This window comes from Corythoichthys intestinalis, chromosome 9 (assembly GCF_030265065.1).
Source record: "Corythoichthys intestinalis isolate RoL2023-P3 chromosome 9, ASM3026506v1, whole genome shotgun sequence".
In the NCBI taxonomy this organism is placed as follows: Eukaryota; Metazoa; Chordata; class Actinopteri; order Syngnathiformes; family Syngnathidae; genus Corythoichthys; species Corythoichthys intestinalis.
Genome location: NC_080403.1, coordinates 32,171,683 through 32,197,689, shown reverse-complemented (window position 1 = coordinate 32,197,689; position 26,007 = coordinate 32,171,683). Strand labels below are relative to the sequence as shown.

Sequence of the window (26,007 nt, the reverse complement as noted above, 5' to 3'; positions counted from 1 at the left end):
GTCTTATATTCGGGCCAATACGGTAAGTGAATTATTTTCATTATGTTTAGACTTACATTTACCCCTTTCACTTGCTGAATGTGCTGGTCCATTTTTTCCCCCTTAAACGCACATTTGATTGGGACACCCACTCAACCATGACACAGACAACATCTCGACAACATGCCGCCTCCTCCGCCCCCTTTGACGAGAAAGAATATTCAAAGGTTTTTTTTCGGCCAGCAGCAGCCACTGCCAGTAATGTAAAACTGTTGTGGAGGTGGGGAACACACCACCAATTTTGCTACTGAAAGTCCGACCTGCATCAAAGTTAGCATAACATTAAACAGAACATGCTAACCGGCAAAACTCAAGTAGGAAGCTGCTTCAAGAGAAGTGTCCTCCTGTATGTGTTTTCATACTGTTAACATTAAATAAACTGTGAGAAACGTATTGAACCGAGGTTTACCCCTTCTCCCCAATTTTCATTGTTATCTCATCTATGTGGTCTTAAAGCAGCCCAAAAGAGCTTTCATCTTTTGTTGCGTTTGGCTGTGCTTGTGGACAAACGCAGTAGTGTTCTATCTGAAGGAAGGCTCCTTATTGTCCGAAAATTACGGTACATACAACCTTTGCCTTCTTTCGTTCTCACCTACGGACAGAGGAAAAAATACAGTTGTGATTAACAACATTAAAACTAAAACATTTATAATTGAGACCTGGTCTCCACGATATGGACATCACAATTTGGGCCATGTAAAGCGCTGACTCTGGCGATTAGCAGGGATGACGTAGAACAAACGTTAGCATTGTGTGCCTACCTACATGACACAAAATGTGATGGCAACCTAGGGTTGGGCATCGAACATCGATGGGATCAGGTCGATTCCCTGTTTCGGTGCCCTGACCGTCGTTGCGAAAAAAAAAAAGAAAGAAAAAAAACCCGCTTCCGAACCCCACGAAGAAGAAACCACATGAAGCGCGTCTTTGTGCGTTGCAACTTGATTTCAACCAGCTCTGCCTCCGTTAAAGTCAACAGTATTAAAAGCACCTTTTGTTTTAGAATTTGTTTTATAAATAAGGAAATCCATATTATTTTGCCTCATCTACATCAAATTATAATCAATAGAAGAATTTATAGTAATGTTTCGTCATAGCTCCCAGCTAAGGTACATATATGTAAAGGTCGTAGTGACTCACAGCTACCTCACCCCTACGTAATATTTGCGACTTTTTCTCGCTTTCTCATATTTATGCGTTCAAGCTTCATCTACACCCAGTGAACGCGTGTTCTCCACTGCAGGAGACACTCTCTGTCCAGAACGCTCACTCTAACTGCCTGAGAAGGCAGATATGATCATTTTCCTCAACAAAACTTTCTGATATTATACTATACCCGCTGCCAATCTGGACTAGGTTTTACAAGTTGTTTTTTTGTTTAATATTCTGCACTAGGTTAGCCCATTATTGGGAGGTCAACACTATGTAAAAATGCCTGAAGCACAAGACACTCTAAAACATAGGCAAAACAATATGTGTAAATGTTTTCTCTGTGAGCTTTTGAAAAATAAACATCTTTGTGAAAGTGCATTCCTGTGGAAAGAAACTTCATCATATTCAAGTTCAAAGACTGATGTTTATATACAAGTTAAAAATAGCCCTGTGAGAAATTCATCATGAATTGAAAGTTCATATAATTAAAAAAATTAATCGAGAAGTTAAGAAATTAACTAGGGCTGTCAAAATTATCGCGTTAACGGGCGGTAATTAATTTTTTCAATTAATCACGTTAAAATATTTGACGCAATTAACGCACAGAGTAACGTCCGCTTGTTACTTGTTTTTTGGTGTTTGGCGCCCTCTGCTGGCGCTTGGGTCCAACTGATTTTATGGGTTTTCAGCACAATGAGTGAGCATGGTGTAATTATTGACATCAAAAATGGCAAGCTACTAGTTTATTTTTTGATTGAAAATTTTACAAATTTTAATAAAACGAAAACATTAAGAGGGGTTTTAATATAAAATTTCTATAACTTGTACTAACTTTTATCTTTTAAGAACTACAAGTCTTTCTATCCATGGATTGCTTTAAGAGAATGTTAATAATGTTAATGCCATCTTGTTGATTTATTGTTATAATAAACTAATACAGTGCTTATGTGTCGTATATTGAATGTATATATCCGTCTTGTGTCTTATCTTTCCATTCCAACAATAATTTACAGAAAAATATGGCATATTTTATAGATAGTTTGAATTGCAGCTAATTACGATTAATTAATTTTTAAGCTGTAATTAACTCGATTAAAAATTTTAATCGTTTGACAGCCCTAAAATTAACATAAACTATGCAAGTTTTTGGACCCTGCCCATTAAAAGAATCGGAATCGTTTGGAACAGGAATCGAAATGTGAAATCGGAACCGCTCAAATTGAAACGATCCCCAACCCTGCTGGCAACATAGGTGGTCGCTTTTTTTTTTTTTTTTTTTAAACAATAAGATTTACCCAAAAATATCACTCACCCCCTTATAAATGGTTAACTTGAACATAAAAGTTGAAAAATTGGATATTTACAGAAGGCTGGAATGGTTCTCTGTCGCTCTGAACTTAACATTGCATACCTTATATACTATTTTGCCAATGTTAATTTCACCTCTAGACTTGAACTAGTCAATCTTTTACTTTACCTCATATACTGTACTGATATCAATTTGACAGAATTTGTCATTATGGCTTTTTGTCACAGAAAAAGAAATCCCCAATGAACCACAATAAAAGAAAAAGAACCAAGCCTCTGTTTACCATGTTTATTTTTTGATGATAAAAGATACATTACTCCCTACAGTACAAAAAAACACACATTTGAAAATACAGGACATTTCCAGGTAACTTGCGATCGGCCGACAGAGAAACTCGCAACGACTGCCAGTGCTGAAAGCACCACTCGTGGAGGGAAAAGTTCAGACACATCTCGGCACTGCTGATGGAGACCTATCTAACAAGGGTGCAAAAAGAGTGACCCTGAAAAGGTACTGAGGAAGGAAAGGACACACTTGAATACCACGTGGAGAGAGGAACAAACTTAATGTTTTTTTGTTTTTCCTTGTAGAACCTTCAGCATATGATCTAACTTAAGGCATCACTACCAAAATACACTGTTTTTGCATGCATGTCTAGTTTTGTTCAACGGACACACTGACACGCACAAAAAAAAAAAATGCATATGAAAGGTTGAATTCAGCCAGAGAAAGAAACTTAGAGAACCCACAAATGGTAGATTAGATGCGAGCCAGAGAAAAGGCGATGGTATCTGGCCACTCATCGTGGCTAAAACAGAAACATCCCAGTACAAGTTGGTGCTGTACTCTAAAGGGATTCTGACTCTCACACAGCGAATCAGCGGGGCACAAGCAAATCGAAAACAAGTCGAGTGACTATAGATAGCTTTGTATATAGAATTTTTCTTTCATAGTAAATACACAAAAAGGCAATGAAGAGATGACCAGTATGTAAAAACAGTTTGTCACAGGTAATTATATAAAAGGCCAAGGTGATTTTGTTTCGTTTTATTCTTGCTCTATGAACGAATTAATTTACAAGTGAGTACACTCTGGCTATTTAAGCTCTCGCTCTAGAAAACCCCGTTCAGACTGACCCGCACGCCATCTGCAGTTTGAAATACAGAGTCATGGAAGGGAAAAAAAATTAAAATTTATTAAATGGGTTCACATACATCAATAAGATAGGGGAATAAGCCTACTATTATAATTTGACATTCTAACAAAACAAAAATGAAGAGGTGAGATACCACATTCATGAGCATAAAAAGCATCATAAATCATGGGATGTTAAGGTGGTGGGTATGAATCCCGGGAAACTCCATGTTTGGCAAACGGAGCAAAACACAAGCATTGAGAAAGCTGCAGTAAACAAAAGTAAAATCTCTCCCACTTTTAAGTTCCCTTCAGTCCTATAACCACTTCGGTTCTACTTGGAACAAATACGAACAAAGTCTCGCTCTTTAATTACCGTCTGTTAACATGAACATACAACCAACTGAATGACAACTTTTAAAAATATAGTGGCAACTTCAACATGGCCAACAGTCTGCCAACAAACAAACTATTCTGGGGGATGAACAATAGCTTAAAAAAAAAGTGATGCTTTAAAATGCACAACATACACACAGAAGGAGAGTAAAGGCTTAAAAAATACAAAAATAAACTACACAAAAAGATCTTCTGCGTCATTGCTCGCTAATTTGGGAGGGGGGGGGGGGGGGTGTTGCTATCTGTGTGTGTATGTGCTGCAAGTCTCAGTCGAAGCAAAGTTCAAGGTCAACTCTCTACAAATTGTCTTTTTTTTCTTCCTTGACCACATCCAGATGTCAACAGTCCACATGTTGGTGTGAGTGAAAAGCACACAGTGATGATGTACCCAATACCATTCTAACTGTATGGACCTGGGTCTTCAAGAAGCAATTTGGAGCAAAAAAAGAAAGGGGGAAAAAAATAATGTCCTATCATTTAGGACAAGTGCTTTTATTTGATTCCATACCAATTTTTTTCCTCTCACCTAATCTAATGCCGCCGCAACCTTGTTCCAACACTGTACATTTTTATGTAGTCTCTCTACATCCCCAATGATTCACAAGAGACACACACACACGCAAAAGTAACATAGCATTCGGGCTGGCTCCCAGTTTGTGAAGGATGTAAATGCTTCTCTATACTGCTAAAGTACTGAAACAAGCCCCAAAAAGCAAAGTTAAAATGGTGGAAGGGTTTTCGACTGAAAAAGATAATGTGCTGCTAACGTCATGTCTCTACAAATAACATGGCCAACGGAACATGGATGAAAAGTGGGGTGTATCTACAGAAACATCTCTCAGATAGACTTTCATCTCTGCATAACTCAGGTGTTCTGCCTCCATTGCCGTCTGGCCTGAGACTTGTGGGTGGAGGAGGATGCGATTAGGATGACATTGAGGATGAAGAGGTCTTCCGGATAAAAAGGACAGCAAGTAGGAAAAAAGGACAAAAAGGGGCAGGGATCTCTGGACAACCTCACTGGTCCGTCCTTGCTTTCTTTGGACCAGTAGTCTTACTGCAAGAGCACACAAAAACAATACAAGTTCACCATTGTTCACTATTATGTATTATAAGCAAAACTTAAGATCAAACAACTTTAAGTACTTACGTATCAGGTGAGGTGCCTGGTCTTTTGGGTGCCGGTTTTGCGGAGGCACCGTCTTTGCCAGATTCTAGAAAGCAGAGTGGAGTGGTTAAATTAAATGTGTTCTTATTGTTAGGTTCCAAAGCTTATAACATTTACTGTGCAAGAGACAATTTTTGAAAATTAATTACAAAAAAAGTTTTTTAAATTTTTTAAAAAATGGTTAGTTGACCCCAAAATGTGATGTGGAATTGATTTGGTTTCGAAGGTACTACCATCTTGACAAATAAAGTGACAACATTAAACACTTTGAAGTCAAATTATTTTGCCCTTCATTTTTTTCTCCATTAACAGTCTCATTTGAAAGCAGGGAAGTTTAACGTGTGAAACAGGCAGCAAACCCAAGTTAGACTAACTGTATTACAGTACAGGGTGTCCATAAAGTCTCTTTACCATTTAAAAAAAATATTAAAAATGCAATTGATATTTTATTCAGATTTGTTCTATTGTATTCAGTGTTTATTAAAGGTTTTTATTGCACTGTGTCTCATGGTTTATTGAAACAAAATCGGAAAGGCAGACTCAGCGAAACTACAGAAGTATGGAAGAGATCCATTTTCACGTCCGTCAATTCGTGCATGGCACAAGAAATTTATGGAGAAAGGGACAGTGTTAAATAAAAAAAGGAGTGAGCGACCAAGATCTAATGAAAACATCGACCGTGTAAGACAATCCTTTTCTCATTCTCCCACAAAGTCCATCCGTACTGCTGCCACACAGTTACAGCTACCGCGTTCATCAGTGATCAAGGTCCTACAAAAGAACTTGCGTTTGTACGCTTACAAACATTTTTCTTCATCGAGACATCAATTTCTGCAAATGTTTACCTTGACCTTTTAACTGAATATGTGGCACCACAACTGAATGACCTTCAACCATCCATCATTTTTCAGCAAGATGGGGCTGCATGTTCGTGGGTTCCTCAATCAAACCTTTCCAGACCTATGGATTGGAAGGGATGGGCCACTTCCTTGGCCGCCACGTTCACCAGATATCACTCTCCTGGACTTCTTTCTATTGGGCTATGTTAAAGATATCGTGTATCAAACAAAGATAAGGGACATTACAGACCTTAAGCGAAGGATTACAGATGCCATTGCCACAATTGATGAGGCTATGCTACAGCGAACATGGCAAGAAATCGAGTACTGTCTTGATGTGCTTCGTGCAACTAATGGTGCCCATGTAGAAGTGTATTAAAAGAGGTAAAAAAAACTTCAATAAACGCTGAATACAATAGAACAAATCTGAATAAAATATCTAATCAATTGCATTTTTAATAAATGTTTGAAATGGTAAAGAGACTTTATGGACCCCTGTATTTTAATCAGTAGCTATTAGAGGCGTGCGAAATTTCCGATTCTAAGATTATTCGCGATTCAGCCGTGGAAGATTTGAGAACGATTCACAAAAATCCAAATTCAGATTATTGAATTATACCAGGTAAAGCAGACCGAAAATACAGTCAGCGCGGTCTTCGGGACGGAATGAGGAACGGACCGAGAGTAAATATCTTGTTCAACTCATACCGCTAGATTAAAAAAAAAAACAGTAATACCTTACAGCGGCCGACAGCTGCTTCAAACAACACCCAGTTGCTAGCTGCTACAAACTAGAGCAGGGCGGTAAACCGAAAATTTACCGTTACCGAAATTCTTCACGATGACCGACGTAATTTTGACCATGTCGGTAAATTCGGTAATTTAATAAAACAAGAAAATATAGTCTTTTCATCCCGCTTTGACTCTGTGTTGTTTGGCTATGTTCATTCCCCTTTAAGAAAGCAGACCGTGTGCTTACGTATGGAGTCACGTGGTTTTCAGGAAGCCAAACAAACAGAAGCCCGGTAGGCTAACACTAGCGGCTAACGCTACAAGTAAATGGGATGGAGTCGGGCTTAAGTTAGCTTCGCCAAACTTTCACCCGACATTAAGTAAACTCTTGGCGGGTTCCAGACGGGCTTTCACCCGCTGTCCTCCATGGTTCTCACGATTTCAGGAGAGGATGCTTTCAGTGCTTTCTTCTGGTAGCCAAGCCACAGGCTAACGCTAGCAGCTAACGCTACAAATGAACGTGATGGAGTCGGATAGTGGCTCTAACCCTGTCGAAACGGCAAATTAATGAGTGGACTGGGCACGGACTTCATGTAGCAATCATTATGTCGCGTTACATATCTGTGTGATTTCTCTGAAAGCTTTCATGATGGTAAAGCACTCAGCATAAAGTATAATCCAACAGTGAAGCCTATATATAATATGACAGTTTAATGGCCACAGCTATTTTTCAGTATGTGTTTGCTTTATTTTGCCATCATAAAATCTTAATTGTTTCATTGGCATCAGAGCAATACAGCTTTAATCTGGTTGAGCCTGTGTGGAGGGTGCATGTATTAAAAAATTTTTTTGACAAATAAAAACCTGAAACCTTGACGTAAACACTTGTGTTGAATAATTATGTCACAGCAGCCATTACCAATAAGTTGTCTAAAGTGTACTGTTAAAGCTGCAAGTCATTTGTGTTAGAATGACATGTTTGCACAGTCGTCATATTGATTTTTATAATGTTGTACATTTTTCAATTCATACAAGCTGTTATAAATGTTCACACAATAATTCTTATTGTTTACAATTTTTTTTTTAATACTTAATGTTTAGACTGCATGTGCAATTGTTAAATTGAAAGCTGGTAAATAAATTTAACGAGAAAAGTTTAATGATTGATTGAATTGATTCAAATTTTCAAATTATATAATAGTCCGCTTGGGCGAACTTATCGTCATTTATCGTTATCGAGGTAAATCTGCACAATTTATCGTGATATGTACTTAATGCCATATCGCCCAGCCCAACTACAAACATACGGCCACATACGGCTTTAGTAGATATCACATATATTTAGAACTAGATTCAAAATGACAGACGACGGCGCCGGTAGAACATGTAAAAAGAACTAGATGCAAAATGACAGACTTGCCGTTTAGTAGTTGCCGCGTTGTTAACAGCCGCGTTAAAGCAGTAGACTTCTATAGAAGGCTCGGTTGTAGCGAACCTAATTAACTTTTTATCTAAAATACTCCTAAATCGGCAAAAGCTTAACTTGAATCCATCTTGAAATGATGTAACAGATTTAAAACTTTGACATGTCGAAAATAGACAGAAGGGATTATGGAATAACGGGAGAATTTTAACAACTTTAACGGTTTATTCACATCATTAAATTAATTGAATGTAGTTTAAAGCTGCTGATACAGAATGGGACTTGATTATTTTATTTACTGTTTTAAACTGTTAACATAATACTGAAATATTAGTTTGGTTTAGCCTGAGAGGAATTTTGAACAATTTTGAAACTAATGGACAAAACAATAAAAGGGGGGGGGGGGGGGGGGGGTATAACATCAATAATCGATTTATAATCGAATCGGAGCTTCTGAATCGTAATCGAATCGTTAGGTGCCAAAAGATTCCCACCTCTAGTAGCTATGTGGATGCAGCCAACATCTTTAAAGTGCCTGTGACACGAAAAAGCATGTTTATTTCATAATACACGCGGTATTTTATGCTCCTGAATGATATGGACCGCTTGGATGTGTGTGGAAGCGATCGCTATATTTATTTAGTTTTTTGAATCCCGCGCCAGGAAAATGAGTGACTTCCGGCTTCGGTCTCGCATTGAGGAGGAGGGCGCTGTGACGTGTACGGTAGAAGACGTCCTCTTCACGCTACAGTGTACTGTTGTGTATGAGGACGAAGGATTCAGCTGATTTTGCGGATTAATACGTTTATTTTTCGCATCACGCCAGCCAAACGGCTGCAGAAAAATCATTCTGTATGAGGGAGAGGCGTATGCGCCTTTTTGGAGTTTCAAAAGGTTCCCATTCACCGTGGATATTTACTGTGGGACCATTGGACTTACGAGGAAGTGAGTAAACATCTTGTTTTGTATTATGTCAAATACGAATACAGCGATTACAAAGTAAACACTACAAACTTCCTTTAAATGAAGGACTACTTACGTTTGATCATTGATAGGCATGTAAAAAGCTCTCCTAATGCATTAGCAGCAGCACGTTAGCTGCGTTAGCTCCAGCCACCCTCCTCCGGGGAACGAACTGTAAATTGCTCTCCGCCGGGCGGCTTGCCGATCCGCTAAGACATTCGACAACCGGGTCGTCATGTCAAATAATCCATGATAGCTTTGTGTGATTTTCCGCTTTGAAGACTTTGAAACATCACTCGGTTCGGGTTAGCATGTTGGCTAGCTGTCACTCCTTCTGGTTTGTTTACATTCTCTGAAGCCGGCGAAGGGAAATGACATATGTCCGATTTAGGTGTCATAAAATATCGTTCGGGAGGTGCGACAGTAAAGGTGAAGTCGACAGTTTTGACCATTATGTAGTAATTTTGCCATGTCGTCTTGAATAAATGGATTTTTATTATTTCATATTCCATTTAGCACAAGATTGTTATTTGTCTTGACCATGCCATTTATTTAGCAATTGGGGAAAATACTTGGATAAAAAAGAATATCCTGTAAAAATATGGAAGTAAAGAGACAGAAACAATGACATTTTGCCGCTCTCTTCGTCGCGTTTTCCTCATTGTGAATAGTTCCCCCTCGACGGGCTGACTGGTCCTTCTCAAGCCATTTATATAGCTATTGGGGAAAAATACTTGCATAAAAAGAATATCCTGTAAAAATATTGGAGTAGAGAGACTGAAACAATGACATTTTGCGGCTCTCTTCGTCGCGTTTTCCTCGTTCTGAACAATTCCCCCTCAATGGCCTGAATAGTAAAACCGATGAGCCCAGTCTACCGCTGACGTCATCCACCTGTTGGGGACGCTAAAGCCCTATAATGGTAGGCGTGGCTAACCGGCAGATTAAAAGACTAATTTCTCGTCATCTGCGCTTTGCTAAATTGTTGTATATAGTCGAATCGTCTCAAAATATGATTCTAATTCACATAATAATGCCATTTAAGACTTTTTTTCTGGTGTCATATGCTCTTTAAACATGCAATACATTGCCCACCAAAGGTGAAATAGCGCAACTGCAGGCCTTTAAAGTGGAACAAGTGAAGCAAATAAACTGGTTCAGCATCATAAAACAATTGTGGGAGTATGGGTGTCCAACTTCTAATCGCGCCGCACAATGATAGCAAACACTCAAATTTTGCCTCCTCTCACTGAAATGATCAATCTCGCCACTTCTTGTTAGCTGATAAACTTAAAGATTTCTTAAGTTTCTCATCTGAACGACAAATATATATATATATAAAAAAAATTCCATCAAAAATTCCATGACATCCTTTTTAGGAGCCTTGTAGAAATGCAATTAATTGCATATTAAAATCCTTTCAAATAAAGGCAAAAGTAGGTTTTTAGGGGAAAATGCCATGCAACTAATCAAGGTGAATTCATTACAAAGCCACTAATTATTTAGATAACTTTTTCAATTGGGTCCAAACCTTAATATTATTTTCATAAACAATTGAAATTAACCATCAAAAAGAAAAAATGCAACGTTAAAAAAAAAAAAAAAAAAAGTTTTTTTTTTCCTTTTTAATTTGATTGCATTTAACTAATTGTCCGCCATTGAAAATGACATGTTCCAATTCATTTAAACTAGAGAACTGGTTCTTTCAGTGCCACGGACGGCATTAGACGTCCATCCATTTTGACTGGGATGGCAGGCAGCGATTATTCGCCTGATTTGACGTCTAGTGCGATCAATGAGTTCAATGAGTGCCCTCTAAAGTATTAAGTCTGTGATTTGTGGTTCTCACCCTGCAGCCATCGAACTTGAGTGGCAGGACCATAGCCCTTCTCGTTTCGGGCAGCGATGCGGAATATTATGGCTGGCTTGGTGGTGTAGTCGATGTGAGCGTTGGAGAGACTGGAAGACTGCACCAGGCAAGAGGGATTGGGTCCACAGTACACACGCATAAACGCTAACTGGGCCGGGGTAGAGGCCTTGGCCTCGGCTGTCTGGTTGCTCTGGATGGCCAGGTACACGGAATACTCGATGATCTTCCCTGACGTCACTGAGGGAGGCTCCCAGGTCAGGTGAGCGCCATCGGGGCTCTGTACAACACACAAAACAATTGGGTTGATCGGTTTGCTCAAGGGTGAAACATCTCTAGTAATTGAACAGACTTGGTTTTACCTTGCTGATTTTGATGGCGCACGGTGCACCGGGGAATCCGGGCAAACAAGTCTTGAAAGCTGAGATCTCAGAGAAGGTGCCGCGGCCGCATGCATTGATTCCAGCTACACGGAACTTGTACGCCGTTCCTGGCTGAAGCTCCATTTTCTTCATCTGGCTGTAGTCTGGAATGACTCCAGAGTCGTCCTTATAGATTTACACAATGATAAGAGTGTGAATAGTAAGCCCATAATACTTTGAAGCATAAAGAAGAACCAAAAGATGGTACATACATCTCCTTGAGAATCATCTGCCGGTACATAAAAGTGTGTGACAACCATATTTGTCACTTTGACAATTCCAACATCAAACCACTGGTTCTCTTTCTTTACAGCAGGCTTCACAGGGGTCGGCTGAGGGGCTTGCTTCTACACACACAAAATGATACGCATTCAGTTAATTCAGACACTAGTCTCACGAAGAAAAGTAACAGTTGCAAGACTTACCTCTCCCTCAATGCCATTGGCTACTTCAGCGAGCGCAGCTGCTGCTTGCAGCTTGGCCGGACTGGCCACCGACACAGCTGGCGCAAATGTACTCGAAGGAGCAAGTGCTGTGGATAGCAAGTAGCAAGACAGGAAACATTAATCCAGTATTTTCAACAAAGGAGAGGGGCGGGGTGCAAGGTTAAGTTGCCTACTTTCAGCGGTGGTACGTGGCAGTAGGGCGGCCACCGCACTGGTTACCGCAGCAGCCATCTCACTGTGTCCGTTACTCTCTACGGAGGGGTCGTTGAGGCTGTCGGCCGGAGCGAGACCCTCAGTGGGCATGCTCGTGTCGACGGTGCCCTGCTGGGCGGCAGCCTGGGCCTCCTGTAGCTGCTGCTGCTGCTGGACCAGTGCTGCAAGCTCCTGCTGTGTCAGCATGATGGGGATGCCGGTTGTTTGCTGAGCCTCTCCGGATGCATCGCCTTCATCTGCAAAACAAAACAAAAAAAAATTGTGTCAGGAATTTTAGACAACATTTGGAAATATCAGACTGCGGCGGCAGGTTTGATGAAAAAAACTCACTCATTACAGCTTGTTGGGCGGCCTGAAGGACCGCTTGGATGGCCAGTGCCTGTGCCTCTTCAGTAGCCGCTGCCTGAGCGGCGGCCTCTGCTGCCGCTGTGACGGCGAGTTCTTCGTCTGACAGTCCCGTTACCATCAACGTGGCTCCCTGGCCTTCAGACATGAGTTCAGACGGCAGGTTCAAAGCTGTGGCTGTGGCAACTGCTGCTGCGTCGACTGCTGCTGTGTCGACTGTTGCTGCGTCTCCCTGACAAAAACAGTTAAGTGATCAGAAAGTGCCCAAAAAAAAAAAAAAAAAATCTATCGCGTTACGATAAATCAAATGGCATCTCTGCTTGAGTTCAAATAGCAGTACAGCCCAAGTGTCATGACAATTTACTATAATTTTTGGACTATAACCCACACTGACCAACTTTTACATGAAAAATATTCATTCATATACAGGCCACGCTGGACCATAAGGCAAAAGTGTCAATGTTGTAGAAAGGGATATTTACACCAAATTCCATTTAAAAAATAAAAATAAAAAATAAGATGCATTAGACTATAAGAGTGCAAAAAACGATTATAAGATGCATTGCGATTCCACATGTGACGATTCGATTACGGTTCATAAATGTTCAAAAATGATGATTTTCCCTCATAACTTTATGACAGCCGCTCGTAGCGGAACAAAATTCAAGAAGCATCTGCCGCCTGGACACCTTTAACTGGCGCACACACGTTATGATGGATGCTGCCGGTTACTGAGCAAGAGATTTACTCCTTTTCAAAAGACTAGAAAATAAATTTGTGTATGAGCCATGCCGGGACCTGGCGGTCGCGCTTCTGTGTGCAAGTTATGTTTTAGAGCGAGGGGAAGAGAAATAGTTTGTTGCTCCTTGTCTTTCAGTTTTCCAGCAGTAGGTTCAAGTTGTGTTAATTGGGGAAAAAGTCCATACCATTGCTAAGTCCTGTGTCCGTCTACCAGTGGTGAGTACTCGAACCCTCTTGTACTGTTTAGCCTTTATTGTTGTCGTTTTTGTGATGCTACTAATTAGCGCCAAGCGCTAAGCTCATTAGCAAGTTCGCTAACGTGTATTTCCATGTCCATTTGTGCGATGTTTGTTGGTGTACAAAAGTTACTCCTTATGCAGAATGTGTAAAACCATGATTAAGTACAGCGGTAACACTACAAACTTGCGAAATAGTACAGAAATCTGTGAAAAGAAAGTATATTGGTTAAAAGAAGTCTTATTTCTAAAGACACTTTGTTTGTTTACAGAAAATATGGAATTCACTCCACCAGTGTAAATTTTATTGTATTATTGAGAGAAATAAGGACTGCCTTTGAAATAGCTAATGTTTTTGCACCTTCTTGTGAAAAAGAGTATATCAAGGTCAGCTGTGTGTTGTATAGGCATGTTGTGAAATAGGTACTGCCTTTAAAATGGTTTGATTTTGCACTTTCTTGTTATTAAAAAAAAAACAGTTTAAGGGCAGCTTTTTGTTGTATGGGCATGTTTCCATCGTTCCTGTTGAAACATTAGAATACTTTAAATAATGGACAAATTTGTTTGGCTACTTTATTAATTAGTAATGTACGATGCCTCAATAATCGTGATAACCGTGATCATCGTCAATACCGTGATCATCGTTCAATAATCAAATCGTAGCACCCTGAATCGTAATCGAATTGAATTGTGGGGTGCCTAAGATGGCACACGCCTACTAGACTATAAACTGCAGGGTTCCAAACGTGGGAAAAGACTAACAGCTTATAGTCCGAAAATTACGGTACATACTTCTGCCTGAGTTTCCATAGGAGTGGGTTCCTCCTCTGCAGGCGCCACTTCTGCAGGTGCGGTTGCTTCAGTCTGCATGGGTTCTTCTTCAGTTGAACTAGCTGCAGTGCTCACCCCCTCGGTGATTGACGAGATTGACTGGAGAAAACACGAAAATATTATGTTGCAAAAATCTAATTGACCGAACACATTATCAAGAGTGAGGCTGAGACAGTTGCTATATGGGCCCTTGACAGGCAGTTATTCTCACAGGTACGGATGGCCCGGGGGCAGGCGTGGACTGAGTGACAGTAGTGATGGCCCTGCCCTGGGTGGCAGTAACAGCTGTTGCAGTGGATGAGGCCTCTTCAGTGCTGCTGGTGGCTTCGGTTACATCCTCTGTCTGCTGAGCTGCTGAGAGATAGCCCAAAATAATATTTACAGTCAAATCAAAAGCAAATAATGTAAAAATATAGTTCAAATTTGATGATTTGAGTACCTGTGCCTTCTCCTGTCTCAAGACTGCTGGTGGCAGTAGTGGCTGTGTTGGTGGTCCCGGTTTCATGTGTTTCACAAGGGGGGTTGGAGCAAACTCTTTGAACGGCACCAGTTGCTGAAGTGGTCTGGTCTCCTCCCATGCTGGAGGTGGCCGTCGACGACGTATTCGTTGTTCCGGTCTCATGGGTTTCGCAAGGAGGGTTGGAGCAAACCCTCTGCACTGTGCTGGTCTGGCTTTCACTCATGTTGGAAGATGCCTGAGTGGATGTGTTGGTGGTACCGGTCACATGAGTCTCGCATGGAGGATTGGAGCACACCTGCTGTACTCCCATGCTAGCTGAGGCTGTGGTTGCCGTGTTGGTTGTTCCAGTTTCGTGGGTTTCACATGGCGGGTTGGAACAGACGCGAAGAGTGGCCATATTTGAGGATGCCGTTGTAGCTGTGTTGGTGGTTCCCGTTTCGTGGGTCTCGCAGGGCGGGTTAGAGCAGACCTGTCCTGCTCCAATTGTAGCGGAGGAGGTGGTGGCAGTGGAGGTGGTTCCTGTTTCGTGGGTTTCACAAGGTGGATTGGAGCAAACTTGCACTGCACCAATGCTGGCAGACGATGTCGTGGCTGTATTAGTAGTTCCGGTGTCGTGCGTCTCACACGGCGGGTTAGAGCAGACCAATGTAACAGTCCCGGACCCATCCCCAGCAGCTCCAGCCTCAGAGGAGCTGGGCTGCTCAGAAGTGGGTGAAGCCAGAATTGATACTGGTAAATCCTGCACAGGCTGGGCTTCTACACCACTGGGAGTTGTGATCAGAGTCACCTGGGTGGGTTGATTCTGGGATAAGGGAAGACAGGAAAAGCTGTTCATTCATAAATATTTTATAGGAACATTTATATATTTAAAACAAAAAGCTCTTATCAATTGCCATTTGTTTCCCCAGATGTTAGACACAAACTAAGTAAGCATTTCCCTTTATAATTATGATGTAGGGCTGCAGCTATTGAATATTTTAGTAATCGAGTAATCGACTGAAAATACTATCGATTAATCGAGTAACCGGATAAAACAAATACATTTTTAGGTGAAGAGCAATTATAGATATACATGAGAAAACAAGACATTTTATAATTTTCAGTCAATCAATGTCTTTATTTTTGATGTATATTGTTGAAAACAGCCAACAAGACTAATTCACTGCTTTCACTCAAAAAACCTTTAGATCTTATTTTAAAAAAGTATATATATATATATATATATATATATATATACACCTAAAAATGCCTTTACGCTTGATAACACACATCACTTAAAAGTTTGGATTTTTCCCACGTTTTTCAATTGAATTTCTATTTGTGTCCAGCCATTTTTAAGTTCTAGTTAAGTTTTAAGTAAGTCTAAACTAAGTCCTGATAGGATTAGGGCTGTCCCAAACGACTAATTTTCTCCCGATTAGTCAGCCGACTATTTTTACGATTAGTCGACTAATCTAATAATTAAAAAAAAAAAATGGGGGGGGGGGGGGGGGGGGGGTTTGTTTACTAATTTAGCAATGAAATTTTTGTTGATGCTTATCAATTCACAAAAAACATATTGGAACACTTAAATTATTTATTAAAGTACAAATAAAGACGTAAATAACAATAATAAATCACAAATAAACAATGAGTTCAAATGCTGATAGAATTAACTAGTGTAGCATCCCGATTGAAAAGGTGGTCTCTTAAACTGATGGTTTACAACTTTTATTCCATCCTTGATGTAATCACACCGTAAGAGCTGCGGTGCACACATATAAAACAACACAATTAGAAATTAACATAAACTTTTCACCTTCTTCCTTTTAAACCTTATTTATATATCAATGAATTGCCTTTACCTTAATTTATTACCTTATCATTGACAATCTCTCCCTTGAGTGCAATCACTGTATATACTGTATATATTTATGACCTTTTAACCTTATATAATTTTCTATACCATAAAATAAACCATAACATGAAATAAACCTTTCAGTTAGCATTAAGGACAATACTAATAGCACTTATAGGCCCATTGTCAATGAAACATTATTATTCAGTAAGGCGACAGCACCCTCTGGTGTACAAAAAAAAAAATAAAATAAAATAAAATAAAAAATTACAAACTGGGTAACGGCATTTGAGGTGTTTATTCACGGCCGACGTGCAGCCAAGCTTGGCATTGAAGAGACAGGACAGAAGAGTACCCTCCATTGTTTCTTTGAAATAAGTCAATGTTTTGGACACTCTGGTGCGCTTTTTTTTGGCTTTGTGCTGCTTTCCCCGCTTGCATACAGAGCATCCGACATTCTGAACTTTCCACGCATATATTTTTTTTAACCCTTCATTAACCGTCGACGGGATGTTGTGCTCGTCGACGGATTTACGTCATCGATGACGTCAACTATGTCGACTAGTCGGGACAGCTCTAGATAGGATTTTGAGTTTTTGCACTGTTCAAAATAAATGTATGATACAGGCTGTATTGGAGCACATTAGGGACTAGTGCTACTTGGTGTTTTATCCAGCAATGACTACTGAGCTAAAATTGATAGTTAGCATTATTGAGTTTTTATTTGACACACTCATCACTCCACAGCGCTATGTTATGTTAAAGCCTGTATGTAAGACACGTTAGCCACGCATCGAAAGTGGTCTTAATTAATTGAAACCTAGCCCTCCGCAGGGCTAACGTAAGGTGAGCTAGTAGTGACAGTAACGTTAATCTTCTATATTAGCGCTCTTTATTAGCGCTTAGCGCTCTACTGCTTTAAGATGGCGGCTGTTTGCTAACGCTGCCCAGACGCGGCCTAGTCTGTCATTGTGCATCTAGTTCAACATACATGTGATCTCTATGAGACTCATCAGACGCTACCTGCAACTAACGTAGCATGTGCGGGCTAGTATTTAGCAACATCGGCGTCGTTTGTAGCGGTTGTTGGCTGCAGTAAGTTGTTTTTTTTTTTTTTTGCTTCTTCCTCTACGCACGTGACATTAGCGCGTTGTCCCACATTAAAAGTAGTCTGAGCAAAACGTGATGCTTAGAGCTGTCAAAATAAACGATTACTCGAGGTGAATAAAATTACTCGGATCAGTTTTTAAACTCGAGTTACTCGAGATGCTCGAGTATTCGTTTCAGCTCTCTTATGATGATAAGGATTGAAGTTATTATACAAACACTGAAAAAATCTCATAACTAAAAACCAGAAGCTGCACCTGCACTGTAATGGTGGAGGAGGGCAACGTGGATGCAGACGTTAGAGTGGTCTGGGCAGCTGACACAGTTATCGCAGGTGAGCTGATGACCTGACTGGAAAGGGTAGCAATGGTCCCCAATGTGGTGATGGGAGTAACCAGTGATGCGTTAGCAGTGTCCACAGTGCCACCTGCCAGGCTTGTGGAGACTGTACCAGTCACTGTTCCAAGAGAGGTGACTCCTAAAGAAAGGTGACAACCAAACAGCAAAATATATTTAATGATATTGTGACTATAACCCCCCCCCCCTTAAAAATATAAATGAGTTATTTTCATACCAGTTGTTCCCTTGACAACTAGGGTTGTGACAGTGGGTTTAACGGCAGATACCGTCACTGGAGTAACAAGTCGAACCCCGCCTACTGTGCTCATGGGTACAGTGCGCAAAATAGTCCCTGGCTGACCCGGGGCACCTTTCAAAACGACCTACACAGAGCAGATTCCCACAGAGTTTAATTGCGCATAAACAGCACAAGGTCAATAGCAAAACAAAATACCAGCCAGAGTTTTATCATGTTGATATGTGTACCTGTGTCAATCCCTGTTGGCCAGCTGCTGCGCCTAGCTTGGGCACTGCAGTGATAATTTTGCCAGGTGTTCCAGTGGTCATCACTTTGGTCGTGAGGATTGTAATGGGTGTTTTCATCCCGGTACTGCTCGTTACACCTACAGGACCAACAGCGGAATGCATAATGTCCACTTCAATGCTACAAAAAGACGTAAAACACTGAAAATAAGTCTTGTGACTTCAGACCTGTTGCTCCAGGTTGGGTCATGATGGCCGACATCGGGATGGTTTTAATAATAGTCGGGCCCTGTTTAGCTGCATTTGAAGAGACTCCACTGATATTAAGGATTGTGGGCTTGTTTCCGGCACCTCCAGCCTGGGAGGTGGTAATGATCGTTGCAGGCTTTCCATCCGCAGAAGTCACCAGTTTCAAAATGGTACCAGCTGGCAGGGGACCCTTTGCCTGGTGAGTAACAGGAAAAAAAAAAAAAACTTAGTTGAGAGACATATTGTGCCTACAAGAATGGTTCTTAGCGCAACATATATTCTACCTGAATTATTTGGGTCAGAGGGTTGGTTGAAGCCTGGCCTGTCACAGCTGATGTCTGCACTGGCTTCGTTTGGACCACTGACATCATCTTGCCAAGGTTGGAGATCTGCCGACATAAGAGGGATTGAAATATTCAATTTTAACCAAACAAAAGTTTGTCACAATAAATAACCTCATCGTAGGCCAAAATTTCCGTCTGCCTGCGTTCACAGGTTTATTTTCACGTGATAAGTAGGGCTGCCAAGATTACTTGACAAGTCATGACGATAATCAAATTTGCCAACAACTATTTTCATTCGCGACATTGTTTATTTTGTTATGCTCATATTGTGAACATTTCACTCACCCCAGCGTTTACTGCGTATGTCTTTGCTGTCACATAGCAACACTTATGCAAAAATATTGCGATTTCAATGATTTGAAATTTTCTTCAAATGAAGCTTTAGTGCAAAATTAATGAAGTCAAATAATTATGTTTGTAGAAACATTAAATGAAATTACATCATAACATCAAAACACAATAAGCTATGACTAATATTGCAAGGACACTCAAGTGTTGTTAACTGCTTATTACCATACATATCTGGATATGTTCATTGCTGTTAGTTTTTGGACTGAAAGGCACACCAGCCTACAAGCTGCACACAAAATTTTATCAAGAAAAAAAAATGCATTGTATTATGGGATGATTTCATAAGACCTGCAGCTCACTGGCCAGTAAAATTCCTTGCATAAGACACATAGGAGTATAAGCCGCATTGTTCAAATTGGGGGAAAGTAGAGGATAATAGTCCAAAAATTACATTGGGTTATGTTGCATTTACAAATATGTTCATAACCAAACATGTTTTAACTTTTGCCTGACTTAAGCCGTTTATTGTACACAAATCTTATGCATATATACTTATTTGTATGATGTGGCATAAAATTCTTATCATGGGATGAACTGATATGATCCTATTTTCTTACCAGAGTGCCACCACTGCCCATGGTGAGGGGACTCTTGACCAAGGCGATTGTCTTGGTAACTCCTCCCATCACAGTGGTTACTACCTGGGCCTGCTGAGCCACAGTGACCGCGCCAGACTTGTGCACAGTGATGATGGGCCTGGTGGTAGTAGTGGGGGAAGACGTGCCTGCGGTGCCCACCTGAGCTGCAGCAGTCTTCAGCATACGGGTGGCAGGATTGCTAACCTACACATGCAATATTGTTTGAAAACTTTGCTTTAGACAGCTCGATGATGTACACTTTTATGCTGCATTCAGATCGGTTGTGGTTTTTCTGGTCGTGCGATGGGTTCCCGTACAAAGTAAAAATAATCGCGCTTGGAAGGGGTGACAGGCGGCCACGTCAGGTATGACGGGATAACGTCAGTTTGAACAGATAGGCCATGCCCAGCAATGTTCTGGGTTGAATTTTTGCCTCGCAGAGAAGATGAGTTGATGTTTCTGCGGCAGATTTCAGCGACGATGACGTAGCAGCCATCATTCACGTGACTTCAGTTGCCAAAGCCAGAACCCAGTTGACAAAAGTCCAAAGAGAAAAAAAATAGGACTACAAAAATAGTCACAATATTAGGACATTGAAGTCGCAATATTACGAGAATGAAGTCATACATTTTAAAATGACAAGGTTGTAATATTCTGAGATTAAAGTTGTTTGGTACTTATTTTTACGTTACGTGAACGTTACGGTGTTTGGTTTCACTTTGGCGATATAAGGTCTGTATCAGCACAAAACTACTTTTGGCATAATATTAGAAGATTGAAATAATAGAAAAAAAAAGTAATTCATTTATGACATTAAAGTCATTAGATTGCGTAAAACAGAATTCTTCCGAGGTACGTGGACTTCGATTTTTGAAGACGTGAACACAAAACAGCATTTGGCGATAGGCGTAGCATGTGCGACGCATTTTCACGCGACAATACACGGCCAGTCTGAATGCAGCATTAGTGTTTATCTTTCTAATGCGTACCATGACTGGGGAAGCAACTTTGACTGTGGTTGTGCCAGGGGAAACGGCAACTGTTTTGAGAATTGTGGCGCCTGCGGGAACATTGAGGACTGTTCCAGCAGAGGACGGCGGAATCTTCTGTGTGGCTGCAGCTGCAGCAGCCAAAGCTGCCATGCCACTCATCTGAGGGCTGCTTCCAATTGGCTGAAATCAGAGGAAGGTGAAGATTAATGCTTATTCATTTGACTGTCAAACACATCTGTTCATACCGATCCTTGGGTAGCTGGCACAACCATTCTGACACCAGGAGGAAGGGATGTCACAGTGACAGGAGATTTCCCAGGCTGTGTCGGGCGGACTGTGACAACTGATGCGCCTGTGGCAGATTGCTGAGTGGCAACCTTCAACACAGCTGTAAAAAAATTAAAGAAGTGTTATGCATGTGTACAAAACATGAATAATTGAGCTTCCCTTGGGGGTATAGCGGAAGAAGCATCAGTAATACCAGTTTGTGGCAGATTCTGTGGAGAGGGGGCCGCAGCAGCTGGAGCGGGACTCTTAGGAGAATTCACAGGTTGCGAGGGGAGTGAACCCATTGCTGGCGAGGCTGCAGCTGGAGTTGCGGGGATGTCATATTTCTGCAGCTGCAACAAATATGTGTCTGCAGTCGAAACTGCACCCCAGCTCACTTCCAGGGAGTTTGTATTGGCACGGACCAACTGCACCCGAGCAGGGGCATGCGGCCGCTCTGTCGGTGTGGAGAGCAAAAATATGTCAATCATTTGGATGGTGAGATGATGAAACGAAGAAAACAAACAAAAAGAAACACTTACCAGTTTCCAGGTACCACAGGTCTTTACAACAGACTTGGTTGTTCCATGCTTTGCGGTAACCATCACGGCCGCTCCAAACATAAAGTCTAGAATTGATAGACACAGCACAGTGGCCAGCACGGGCCCTGGGAATGTTGTCTTCAAGGGTGTCCATCAACACCGTCTCCCAGCACATGGAGTCTAAAGAAAAACAAATTACAAATTGTATACGATTTACTTAATGAATATATAAAGGGCAGTCAAACCAACCAAGATTTAAGCAGGCCAGGGTGTTTGTGCATTTCCACTCCTTTTCATGTGTGGCCACTTTGACATCATCCATTACCAGAGGAACCCAGCCACCAAAAACATACATCCTGCACAATAAATGCAATTAACAATGAAACAATAATGAGCTGTTCAGTAACAAAGCATAGTACACTGACCCCCCCAAAAAAATCAACATCCACAAAATGTACGGTAAGAGGAGTCAGTGGCGGTCTTACTTATTTGTGATTGTAGTGGCAGAGTGTAGACTCCTAGGGAGTGGTGCTGTGCCGTTCACTGATGGTTTGTTCCATGTTAAGGTATCTAGTGAAAAGGAATATTTGTCAAGTGTCGTACTAACAACATAAAAGTTACAACATAACACAACAACATATATGCTTATGAGCAGTTTAACATCAGATTTGGTAGCGAATGAATTGATAGTTTTCAACTTAATAAACAACTTTTAAATCTACCGATATCTAGAGTCCATAGATCTCCAAGACGGCATCCACTCATCCCTCCATAAATGATCAGTCGGGATTTTCTACTCAGCTTCTCTGTGTAAACCACTGCAGTGTGGCTCTCTCGAGGAGGAGGCAGGACTCCATATGTGATTGGAATATCCCATGCGACAACGCTGGACCCGGCACGAAGCTCGAGTATGTACAAATCATTCAGGTATCTGAGGAAAATGACCCTTGCATTAGTCATTGCCATTATTCGCACCAACAAAAGATGTCCAATTCATTTCTCACACTACCTGGGAATGTTGTTTTTTGGGTCCTCGCTGTCATTGGCGAGTCCACCAAACAAGTAGCATTTGTTTCCCACCAAGGAAAAACTGTGACCAAGACGGGGACAAGGAGGGGGGCCATTTTTGGGATTTTTTGCTTTTAACTTTTTCCACTCCCATCTGCTGGCCTAAAATGAAGACAAAGGTAAAATTAGTGATGAAGGTAAAATTAGTATTGAAGGTAACAACTTAATTCAGAAATAACTAGTCTCAATCAACCATTCAACACATATGTATACAGTATATATAAAAAAAGATATTTTCTGCTGGTATAGCAAACCATGACATTCATTAGTGTCATAGAGCTAACAAACTTGCCAATTAAATTGAGCACTGATAAGAACAAATAAATAAAAACAGAAGATACAAAGACCGATATTGTGTAATTGCATAGAGGGGAGAAATGCATGCAAAAAATAAACATGTAATACAAATGATTTAAAAAAAAAAAAAAAAAAAAGCCAGTAAATGATTTCTTTTTCCTTTTTCGTATAAATGGACAATATGAAATAAGCTTAAAACTTACCTGTAGTTCATAGAGATCATTGCTGTATTTTCCATATTCCACCATACCACCAAATACCAGCAATCTTGTGCCATCACAGACAAAACCATAAGCGGCACAACCAGGTGGAATGTCACCACGAACAGCAGGGATAAACCACTGGTTTGTTGCTATTAAACGAAAACACACCAGGTTACATTACAATAACGTAATGTTGAATGAGAAATGATATTTCAGAACAATAATTTTAAAATTAGACAAGTTAAAAAAATGTTATCACTAAAATCTTACGTATGAAGGTTTTATTTTTGACTAACAGACAATGTAATCTAGGAGGAGACATGCAAAAAATGTTTGACAACGTTTTAAGTAGTTTTCTGAAAGATTTCGAAACTAGTATCAGCCGTTTTACTTTAGCCCGCCTTTTTTAATGAGCAATGTGAATGTTTGCCCAGCAGAGGGAGTAATGTTCAGAAATTTGAATATGTTTAGGCCTGCTGCGGCCTGTACTGATTAGTATCTCTGTATGTAAACTGTATTTAATCAAGTTCTTCGTCTTACACTTCGATAATTATGTAGTATATAAAAATGCTCATATTTTTATACACATGCTAAAATGAGTAGCGTAATAAAAAAAATATTTCAACCTTACCGGTATTATAGACATGTAATTCATCCACTATCCCTTCATTTCCACCGCCAAACACAACCATCAGTTCCTTTATCGCCACAGCCCTGTGTCCATGTCTGGGCCGGGGAACGGGACCCGACCATCCGAGGACCCGTTTCCATCGCGGTTGCAGAACGGACGCCGAGGTCCCAGTCACCGCGGAACCAGGGACAGACATGACTTCTGTCAAAATAAAAAAATAAAATACGTAAATAAAACGAAACAACGAAACACTGGAACGTCTTTGTGCTGAACCAACGAGTAGATGCTGAAAAATGAAAACGAATATAAACTTGACAAGAAAACCAACTTTTCACAGTGACTAACTTACCGTGCGGTGCGCCTGAGTCTAGCTTTACTGTTAGCTCTGTTTGTCGTAAACTTTTTCCTAAAAATCGAAGCCAAATAAAAACATCAGGTCACGTCTACAAACAAATAATTCGTGACCTTAATCCGCCAATAACGCCGTATACTGAAATGAATCACATCACAAATATTCGCGGTTGGCCGTAGCTGTTTCCAGCCATTGAATACAACCTATGGAAGCCGCCATCTTGTAACCAAACAAGCCCCCGCTATCGATATTGCCAGTCTGAAAAATGGCGGAAGCGAATGAAAGAGGAAAATACGCGGCCGCAGACTACACTAACTACGAACCGTTAAAAACCACAGTAAACGAAAACAAAGAGCAAACGACCACACACAGGGACGTGTCGTTATACAACTCGCATGTAAATCACAGCTAAAACTCATAAACAGCAGTCGGCTTTTTTCATGCCTCTCTGGGAGTCGCCATATTGTAGCCAGTAAACTTAGCATTATCTGAAGCCATCCTGTCGCATTTACTAGCAACGGAACATTCAATTTATGTTCAAACAGCTCCAAGTATAGCGACAACTCCGTGTCTTAACCCACACAGTTGTATACATAGTGTAGTTCAACACACACAGCACATATTTGCCAGCCGAACTTCGCTCGCATTAGCGGGTCAACCCAAAAGTGTTAGCAGCTAGCATCTGTCATAGCGTCGCAGATTTTTACAATTAAATGCAATGATTTTTCGCACTATTCCAATATGCACATACTACCTTACGTAGACAAAGCTGCAACGAAACCCTTGGAATGTGACTAGACCTACTGGAACTGCATAAACACACTGTTATTGTGTTTCATGCCGTCAGTGGAAGCAGCCATCTTTCTACAATCGGCCTAGTTGTACATCTCCCACAAGAAAAATGGCCGAGCGGTTTGTCACAACAAAACAGTACAAACTCAAAACGGCCAACTTCTTGCAAAAATTACATACCTAATTCGATGCAGGATTTGCAAAAGCACTGATGGGTGGTCTAATCTTGTGGGAATAATCCAGATTCATTCGATTTGCGAAGAAAAATTTCCTCTCATGCCTGCCTGGAAGCTGCCATCTTCTTGACAACCAGAGGCGGAGGAAAATGGAGAGAGTTGGCGTCACCCAAAGTAAACATGGCGACGGAGAACAACTTGCTGACTATGTTGGCCAATAATTAATATAATCTTTCAATTTAACCTGTAAAAAATCGAAAAATATCGAATGCGCGAAGAGGAAAGTTAATAAGCATTCGGAATACACATTATGCTAACACGTAACGACGTATAACTCATTACAGCACGTTTCTATGATAGTCCAGGGTTTATTGTCCCTTACTAAAGATGGCGACATCCGTTTTTTTTTTTTTTTTTTTTTTTTAACTTTGTTGCAGTGGATTCCGGTTTTCGTACCACTCTCAACTGTTTTCGCACATTCGCATCATTCCACAATACTCGTATTTCTGCATTATTTTTTCCTTCTTGTTTGCTTATTTAAAAGTTACCACGCCCACATTTAGTGCAGTACGCTCGCTTTCAATGTATAATAATTATTTTATACAGCAACCACATTCTTGTGTATATATGAAATATGAAAGCTAGCTCACAGTTATTATTATTATTTTTTTTTTTATTAAGAT

General features: G+C 40.6%; 1 protein-coding gene across 1 annotated transcript; it reads right to left on the bottom strand.

The window, feature by feature from the left end:
* Positions 1-2,774: 2,774 nt before the first annotated feature.
* Positions 2,775-25,672, bottom strand: hcfc1a (host cell factor C1a). The gene is made up of 28 exons (XM_057846834.1): positions 25,329-25,672; positions 24,005-24,205; positions 23,374-23,522; positions 22,815-22,975; positions 22,528-22,736; positions 22,291-22,375; positions 22,055-22,161; positions 21,806-21,985; positions 21,478-21,720; positions 21,242-21,384; positions 20,994-21,176; positions 19,984-20,208; positions 19,016-19,120; positions 18,711-18,927; positions 18,486-18,622; positions 18,235-18,382; positions 17,918-18,138; positions 14,696-15,518; positions 14,468-14,610; positions 14,218-14,355; positions 12,434-12,680; positions 12,064-12,339; positions 11,870-11,976; positions 11,657-11,791; positions 11,385-11,570; positions 11,005-11,302; positions 5,181-5,244; positions 2,775-5,087 (listed from the first exon to the last, which is right to left on the bottom strand). The coding sequence occupies exons 2-28, from the start codon at positions 24,198-24,200 to the stop codon at positions 5,048-5,050; spliced, it is 5,166 nt and encodes a 1,721-aa protein (XP_057702817.1). The 5' UTR covers positions 24,201-24,205; positions 25,329-25,672; the 3' UTR covers positions 2,775-5,047.
* Between the last annotated feature and the right edge of the window lie 335 nt (positions 25,673-26,007).